This window comes from Agrilus planipennis, unplaced genomic scaffold (genome assembly GCF_000699045.2).
Source record: "Agrilus planipennis isolate EAB-ADULT unplaced genomic scaffold, Apla_2.0 scaffold212, whole genome shotgun sequence".
NCBI lineage: Eukaryota > Metazoa > Arthropoda > Insecta > Coleoptera > Buprestidae > Agrilus > Agrilus planipennis.
In genome coordinates, this window is record NW_020439461.1 from 167,321 (window position 1) to 176,961 (window position 9,641).

The 9,641-nt window shown below is 33.8% G+C and overlaps 1 protein-coding gene and 1 long non-coding RNA gene across 2 annotated transcripts in view; one reads left to right on the top strand and one right to left on the bottom strand.

The window, feature by feature from the left end:
• Positions 1-6,802, bottom strand: part of LOC108741493 (ATP-binding cassette sub-family G member 4) — a 20,404-nt gene extending 13,602 nt beyond the window's left edge. The window contains exon 1 of the mRNA XM_018476313.1: positions 6,282-6,802. Coding sequence (XP_018331815.1) covers positions 6,282-6,510 — 229 coding nt within the window. The 5' untranslated portion in view covers positions 6,511-6,802. The remainder of the gene's footprint in view (positions 1-6,281) is intronic.
• Positions 1-9,641, top strand: part of LOC108741497 — a 40,998-nt gene that overhangs the window by 4,585 nt on the left and 26,772 nt on the right. The window lies entirely within an intron of this gene.

Sequence of the window (9,641 nt, forward strand, 5' to 3'; positions counted from 1 at the left end):
AAGTGGACTAGTTTGTGTTTTCGTTTTAAAAATAAATTAGAACTTCTAAATATTTCCCAAAATGTTTTCATGAAGATCCTATAAAATTTCCAATAGTTTAACTCTTCAACTTCAACTTAGTACCCAATAAATTGAGGAATCACGATAAGATTAAAAACTTGGTGTGCAATTCTATGAATCAGTTCTTACTATAATTTTAGATAATAAACCATGTCTTGTACTTATAAAAAAATACATTATGCACTTTATGAGTCAATGTAATGAAAAATCCGAGAAATTCTGCTAAAGTTCAGCGGTGAGTATATTTGGGTTAACTATTCATTGATAGACATTTTGTTTCTGATTGAGCTTCGTACATATGTGTATAGGTAGTTTTGGTAAAAACATGCTCTATGTTACGAAAATGGACATGTGAAGGCTGCAAAATTTGATAAAATTTATTGTACTTTGTTATTAGAAACATTATCAAAGAAGTAGGCGGTATATAGCGTTTCATCAATGGAAACAAAGGATTCGATAGGCGCAATTGTTACAAAGGTCTTTTAGTCTATTTGCTCCGTTTCTTACATTATTTGCATAAAAACCGACCTTTGTTATTGTACTCAAATCTACCGTTGAGTACGAAAAATCTATTACGTAAGCATCACAGTCCAAAGATCGTTTTGCAATCAAAAATGTTTGCTTCCTTTTTAGGATAAAATTGATAACATATCTAAAATTTTTCGATAAAACATTCCCGTATTTGTTTGATCACCAGTACGGTAAGTACATAGGTGTATATAAAAAATTAAGTATACTTAATACATCTACCGATTCCAGAATGAATTGTCGTTCTTGTTCAAATTTAGGAAGAATGGCATTTTAAACTAAATCGCAGTCACACCTTTTGTTATACTTTATTAGGTGTTCTTTTAGAAAATGGAAGAACTGAATGTAATTCAATTGGGCGCTGAATACAGGTAGTGTTTGAAAATGCCCTCTAGTTGGGCACTCAACGAAGATCAAGGTTTTCTTAAATATCACCAAACAGGGTTTTGATAAACCTACGTATACAATAACTCTTGTAGTGTGGTCAACCTGCCCACTGTACTCGACTAAAAAGGTTCTATGATTAGTCACTAACGGACCTCTTATCTAACAAAATCCTCTAAAAAGCTAGTATGTTTCAATCCTATGAAACACTGCTGAAGTGGGTGGCCCTCCCACTGATCTACACTGTGATGCAAAACGATGAGTAAGACGGAAAGCTCCCTTCAACCCTATTTAAGGCCGGGAAAACCTTTCCCAATTTGTCTGGCATGGAGGTTTAGATTTTTGTTTAACATTCAGGAAGATGCCGGTTCGATTCCGAATCCGTCTGCCTTGGTCCAAGTTTTTCTGTGGTTTCCTTGAATCACTTAAGCAAATGCTGGGGCAGTAATATTCCATAGATAATCTTTCATTCTCTTCTGTCTTCATTTCGTCTGCCTCATATTTCTCACCCGAACCACCACCTACCCATTCCCACGATTTCTGAAAGGAGGCTGTAAAGGGCCTTCCGCCCTACCTTCCGGCGTAGTCCGAAGAGTCTGTCCGTTCACCAGTATTAATGACTAGAGGGAATGAAACACCCGAAAGTTGTAAGATTTTTTTTACCAATTTGTCACCCACTGCGTTACCTGCCTTTGAATATGATTAACTTAATTAGTGGCCAAACGAAAACATTTTAAATTTCTATGTGTGTAGATGCATTACAAACTAGTGTTATTTATTAGTAATTTAGAAAAATTTCCAAAACGGAATTCTATTATCTTCGTTTGTGTAATGATCATGACGCATTTTTGAACTAAATTATATATCATTTTTTATAATGTCTATGCAAAGCTGAAGTATGTACCTACATATTTTGATATTTCGATATTTTGCAAACAGTCTTTATTTTGTTTATAATTGAATGTTATGTAGTCATGCATACCTAGATGATTACCGTCTTTTATTACTCCTAAATTAAAGTAATTATGCGTATGTCTTATGGACTTTGTCAATGTCGTCATGTTTTCTGATTTGCAGCTACAAATTTATCGGCTCAATTAATAAACAACTCTATGTAATTTTTGCCATAACGACGATACTTTGGAAAGCTTATATATCATATTCAGAATAAACTGAAAAATGCATTTATCTCTCAACTAAAACTTTAAATGAAACAATCAATCCGTTTAAAAGAATAGCGTGTCAGTCAGAGAAGAAATGAAACTTTTTTTATGGAATGTGGAGAATGGAAAAAATACTTTAATGTGGATAATATTTGTTCATAACTTAACACTGAAATAAATAATTATGAAAATGTGTAATATCTCGAAGTAAATATATGAAATCCTATGACATTGTTAGTACTTAATAGTGGATTAATATGCAATATTATTTTGAAATCATTTTTTCGATTTTTTATTTACCCGCTACAAACTACCTCAAATTAATGAGGGAAAATTTTTGTTGTTGTCACACCCCCGCCTGGAATCGAACCCGCGACCTTTGGCTTTACGCACCAATGTTCTACCACTAAACTACGAGAGGTGACAACAGTAACCACGACCAACCGACCTACAAGGTTAACGATCCGTCGATTTTTATTAACTTAATCATATATACACATATTAAATATATGAAATCCTGTGACATTGTCTGTTACCTAATAGTGGATTAATATGCAATATTAATTTGAAATCATTTTTTCGATTTTTTATTTACCCACTACAAACTACATCAAATTAATGAGGGAGTTCGATTCCCGGCTGGGGTGTGACAACAGCAACAATTTTTCCCTCATTAATTTGAGGTAGTTCGTAGTGGGTAAATAAAAATCGAAAAAATGATTTCAAATTAATATTGCATCTCGAAGTAAGTACGAACTATAGACGTTTCNCAAAAATAAATTATATCAGAACAAAACCATAATTAATCTAAAAATGGGGTCAAGTTCGGAACAACCGACGTTTCGGTGTCAAGTTCCAACAAGAACATGAAACAGGATTGTTCAATTCATCGATTGATTTAAAAGGGAATTTGTTACGTTCTTTGATATAAATTGTTAATTATGCATAGATATTAGAAACAGAAACAGGAATAAAGAGGAGTATCGATATGCCCAAGCTAGGTCACTGTTTACAAATAATTAGGGATGTGGGGTGTTTTTGGGAAAAGCAAAAAAGACTGAATGTGCGTTTCCAAGCCCAACGTTCAGAAGTCTTTGAACTGTCGGTGCTATGATAATAGTAAATTGTTTGTAGCATAAAATTTAACACCTAAATTTCACGATAATTTCATCACTGTAAACGTAATTTATTAATCATTAAAACTTGCCAAGTGGTTGCTTCAATGTCAAAGAACTTCAAATTTTGTTAGTTCTTGTTGTAAGTTTTCACATTTTTATTTTTGTATGCGGCCGATCTCTATCTCTTTTGAGAATTGAAGTACAGTTATCCTTGCTTTCAATACATCACATCATGAATAGTGAAGACACGGCTGATTCAAGCCAGTTACAATATACTACGGTTATAGAAAAACGCTGGATTTCCATAAGACTCATCATCTTTTTTTATGTTTATTACATGATTTAGCACCTTTTGCTTCATTCGTGGAATCTACATTTACCTGCTAATTTATTTCATTGCAATTCCACAATTTACGTAAGAATATTTCAGTGTAAAAATGGTATTCTTATCCTGCTTTTATTTAGTGTTGTCTTTTGATTGAATAGAACTGGTTAATTATTCATTAATATTTTGTAACTATGTTACGATTAGGCGTCCCTGTTACATATAATTTCAAATGCAAATAAAACAATAGAAAGCCGGAATTACCTATTGATACGTATTCATATTCAGATATGAATTTCCGCTTTTATAACTAAGTAACGAATTGAACATTCATCAATATATATAAAAACATGTGCGTGCCAATCAGTGGCGTAGTTAGCCTATATTGGGTATATCAATTTTTTTTATAAGAGATCGTTTGGACACTGGACTTCCCCGTAACACATTTTTATCCACGTGGTTTTTGGCACAGGAAAGGGACATCACCCTATGGATTTCTTATTTGTAAAAAGTGTACAACTTTAGATCACTGTGACTTATGAGTTTCCAAAAACATATTACCTAATTTTGTTAGGTACTTCCCAGTGACGAGCAACGAAAATGGTTGTGATATAGTTAACTCATAAAATTTTACATCATGTTCTTTATTTCTCGTAGCAGGTTTAGATAAGGATAAAACTTTTCGTTTCTTTGCTCAAGCATGTTGAGGTTCCTCTATCTCGAGAGTCCTGTAGCTTAAAAAATTTTTGGGTGTTTCATTAATGCTGGTGGGCGATCAGTCCCTTGGGATTACGTCGGAGAATAGGGCGGAAAACCCCCGTCAATCTCCTTTAGAGATCGTGGTAACGGTTAGGTGATGATGGTTGGGGTGAAGACTGATGAGACGGATAAAATGAAGACGAAAGAGTGTAGGATATTATTACTGTCCCAGCATTTTCCTAAGTTAAGTACGATAGGTTCAATAGCCTTACATAAGTTTTAAGATACAAAATGTATTTGTACTGTCTTCCCAATGACACTAACCTAACCAACACCTGAACAACGAGAAACTCGTTGATGATGGAGAGGGATGTAAGGGCGTGGCTGGGAAGTGAACCTACTGTATAGAATCTTTATATTTTGCATTAGTGACCCGAGGAAACCACCACCGAGCGGCGTGGTCTAGATATTTAGCATTCGGAAGGACGCCGGTTCGATTCGAGCCTGTCTACCTTGGTCAAAATTTTTCTATGCTTTCCTTGGATCATTTAGACAAATGCCGGGACAGTGATATTCCACAGATAATCTTTCATTCTCTTCTGTCTTCATTTCGTCCGTCTCAACTTTTCTTTCCTGAAAGCAGGCTGAAGAGGGCCTTCAACCCTACCTTCCGGCATAATCCGGAGGGATTGCCTGTCCACCAGCATTAGTGGCTGGTGGGAATGAAACAGCCAAAAGTTTGTTTTTTTTTTGAAGAAAACTTTTGGACCTGGACAGACGTACCCGGAATCGAACCGGTCTCCTCGCGAACGCTGAGCAATGATCTAAAACTCTAGGTCTCGATTCTATATCATTGTTACTACTAATAATACTACGGAAGCTACGCCTCTGAAGCCAATGCTTTGTATCATTGTTACAACTAATAACACTAGGGAAGCTACGCCTCTGAAGCCAATGCTTTGTGTCTATTTTAGAAAGATAACTGATAAATGCACATTGTAAATACATTTCTTTGCGGGGTCATAAATGATAAGTGTAAACATAATTTTTAATAAAACTAGCAATAAGAATAATGTGATAGATAAATAACATCACGGTGTAGAATATAAATAAACTTCTACAATACGTTCGCACAAAAACCCATCTATCGTTGCAGCAAAAAAAAGTGGAAATTTAGGTAATAACCTTGAGTGTTGAATGGTGTACGTAACAGTTTGAACACAGAATGATGTTATCAACAATATTTATTATATACAATAATACTGCCCAAATACGTAAATGAACATAATATTATTTATTATTTAAGCGTTTGTTTGACCTATTTTGAAACTATCCAGCAGGGTTTTATCAAAATTTTGCAGTAGCAACAAATAATAATGACTACTGATAAGGAAATGTATGCGTCATATGATTTGATATACCTAAACAAAGAAAGTAACTTTCTTGCAGCGTAAAATCAACCAAATTTTCCAAAACACTTTAACCTAATGTCCTTTGTAAACTCTTAAAAATCACAATCAATTCTTTCATTCAATGTTCCAAACAACAAAACACTACTGAGTTAATAGCTTTATGTTGTTAATTTTTAAGTGCAAACAATCGTTAATGTTGTAGTAAAACAGGAATTTACATGAGATAATGAAGCTAAAGGCTATTTGTAGGTATTTCTAAAGTTTTTTTTTTGTATTTACTAATTGTTAAAGTTGTTGTTACCGTACATCAAAAGATAATAAGTACACGAGTTTGAAATGCTACATTGTTGTATTTACACAATGATGTTGCAATCAAAATTTAGGATACCTAAGTACCAGAAGCCATAAGTCCATATTGTCTACAATACCAACAAATTCATTTCTTTAATATTGAAATATTTTCGTCAAATTTGAAGACATTATTAGGCATCCAATACAGATTACAGTTTCTTTTTAAGATGAACAAAAAAGGCACCATTCGTGAAGTCATCAAACAGGTTTTGATAGTCTGCATAATTACGATGATTCTTACCTTTCTTGATGTATCCCGATCTAGCAGTGAATTTAATATTTTCGAATTGTATATCGACGTAAACGTCAACGGAGAGTTTTTTGCAACTTAACACTTCTTCATTGGGGGATTTTTTCACACTTTCGTGGTCCCGTTCTTTGTAGAATGCGCGTTCACTTTTTCGTTCACTTTCGTGCTGTTTAGTGTGACGATCTGCATTTTGAGATGCTTCATGCAGTACAACTTCCATCGTGTTACTGAAGAACAAACAGCACCACCAGTTCCGCAAGTACTCTGTACCTCATATAATTCCGACAAAACCGCACACAAATACCAGTGCACAACAATCTGTAAATGCGATCCTGAAACGTTGCTTTATCAGTAGCTAACACTCGAACATTTAAGTCGTTTTAAACATTTTAAAACGAGAATCGGCTACTTATACTTATATAGATTCCTAGGATCGAGTTTGATTTTGTAACGACTAAAGTCCATAATTGACTATAGTGTTTGCTTGTTTTCATTATTATAATGATGACACTCCGATTGTAATTCGCGCACTGTTTTTGATACGGTCACCATTTTTATTTTATACGATTTCTGTATTTTTTTTTTAAATATTTAAACAACAATCATTTATATTGACTTTGTTAGTGGTAGTCGACACGCTAATACAATGTCTGCAATTCGACAAATGAAAGCCGTTGAACTTGACCACAATTTTTGAAAAGTACTAAAGTTACTTTGTTTACTGACTGAACTTCTACGTACAGTAATTATTACTCAATTGAACACTGATATTTATTAAAAAAGGATCTTTTTTATAAACAGGTGGTGCCTACCAATATTTACGTGTAGTTGTTCAGTTATTTTTTCTGATTTTTAACTGCCTTGTTTTCAAAACTTTTCAGCAAACGTTTTCCTAGACACTTAGTCGACACATTATGTTTAGGAACAATTAATAATTATCCAGTATTTATAACGTATCACGTTTTAATTATATGGGAGTATTTGGGATGCCGAGTCTTTTTTACCATTATCCCTGAAGCACTGCATCTTATCAGAATATGTCAAATATTTTAAAGTGGACTAGTTTGTGTTTTCTTTTCACAAATAAATTATAACTTCTAAATATTTCCCAAAATGTTTTCATGAAGATCCTATAAAATTTCCAATAGTTTAACTCTTCAACTTCAACTTAGTACCCAATAAATTGAGGAATCACGATAAGATTAAAAACTTGGTGTGCAATTCTATGAATCAGTTCTTACTATAATTTTAGATAATAAACCATGTCTTGTACTTATAAAAAAATACATTATGCACTTTATGAGTCAATGTAATGAAAAATCCGAGAAATTCTGCTAAAGTTCAGCGGTGAGTATATTTGGGTTAACTATTCATTGATAGACATTTTGTTTCTGATTGAGCTTCGTACATATGTGTATAGGTAGTTTTGGTAAAAACATGCTCTATGTTACGAAAATGGACATGTGAAGGCTGCAAAATTTGATAAAATTTATTGTACTTTGTTATTAGAAACATTATCAAAGAAGTAGGCGGTATATAGCGTTTCATCAATGGAAACAAAGGATTCGATAGGCGCAATTGTTACAAAGGTCTTTTAGTCTATTTGCTCCGTTTCTTACATTATTTGCATAAAAACCGACCTTTGTTATTGTACTCAAATCTACCGTTGAGTACGAAAAATCTATTACGTAAGCATCACAGTCCAAAGATCGTTTTGCAATCAAAAATGTTTGCTTCCTTTTTAGGATAAAATTGATAACATATCTAAAATTTTTCGATAAAACATTCCCGTATTTGTTTGATCACCAGTACGGTAAGTACATAGGTGTATATAAAAAATTAAGTATACTTAATACATCTACCGATTCCAGAATGAATTGTCGTTCTTGTTCAAATTTAGGAAGAATGGCATTTTAAACTAAATCGCAGTCACACCTTTTGTTATACTTTATTAGGTGTTCTTTTAGAAAATGGAAGAACTGAATGTAATTCAATTGGGCGCTGAATACAGGTAGTGTTTGAAAATGCCCTCTAGTTGGGCACTCAACGAAGATCAAGGTTTTCTTAAATATCACCAAACAGGGTTTTGATAAACCTACGTATACAATAACTCTTGTAGTGTGGTCAACCTGCCCACTGTACTCGACTAAAAAGGTTCTATGATTAGTCACTAACGGACCTCTTATCTAACAAAATCCTCTAAAAAGCTAGTATGTTTCAATCCTATGAAACACTGCTGAAGTGGGTGGCCCTCCCACTGATCTACACTGTGATGCAAAACGATGAGTAAGACGGAAAGCTCCCTTCAACCCTATTTAAGGCCGGGAAAACCTTTCCCAATTTGTCTGGCATGGAGGTTTAGATTTTTGTTTAACATTCAGGAAGATGCCGGTTCGATTCCGAATCCGTCTGCCTTGGTCCAAGTTTTTCTGTGGTTTCCTTGAATCACTTAAGCAAATGCTGGGGCAGTAATATTCCATAGATAATCTTTCATTCTCTTCTGTCTTCATTTCGTCTGCCTCATATTTCTCACCCGAACCACCACCTACCCATTCCCACGATTTCTGAAAGGAGGCTGTAAAGGGCCTTCCGCCCTACCTTCCGGCGTAGTCCGAAGAGTCTGTCCGTTCACCAGTATTAATGACTAGAGGGAATGAAACACCCGAAAGTTGTAAGATTTTTTTTACCAATTTGTCACCCACTGCGTTACCTGCCTTTGAATATGATTAACTTAATTAGTGGCCAAACGAAAACATTTTAAATTTCTATGTGTGTAGATGCATTACAAACTAGTGTTATTTATTAGTAATTTAGAAAAATTTCCAAAACGGAATTCTATTATCTTCGTTTGTGTAATGATCATGACGCATTTTTGAACTAAATTATATATCATTTTTTATAATGTCTATGCAAAGCTGAAGTATGTACCTACATATTTTGATATTTCGATATTTTGCAAACAGTCTTTATTTTGTTTATAATTGAATGTTATGTAGTCATGCATACCTAGATGATTACCGTCTTTTATTACTCCTAAATTAAAGTAATTATGCGTATGTCTTATGGACTTTGTCAATGTCGTCATGTTTTCTGATTTGCAGCTACAAATTTATCGGCTCAATTAATAAACAACTCTATGTAATTTTTGCCATAACGACGATACTTTGGAAAGCTTATATATCATATTCAGAATAAACTGAAAAATGCATTTATCTCTCAACTAAAACTTTAAATGAAACAATCAATCCGTTTAAAAGAATAGCGTGTCAGTCAGAGAAGAAATGAAACTTTTTTTATGGAATGTGGAGAATGGAAAAAATACTTTAATGTGGATAATATTTGTTCATAACT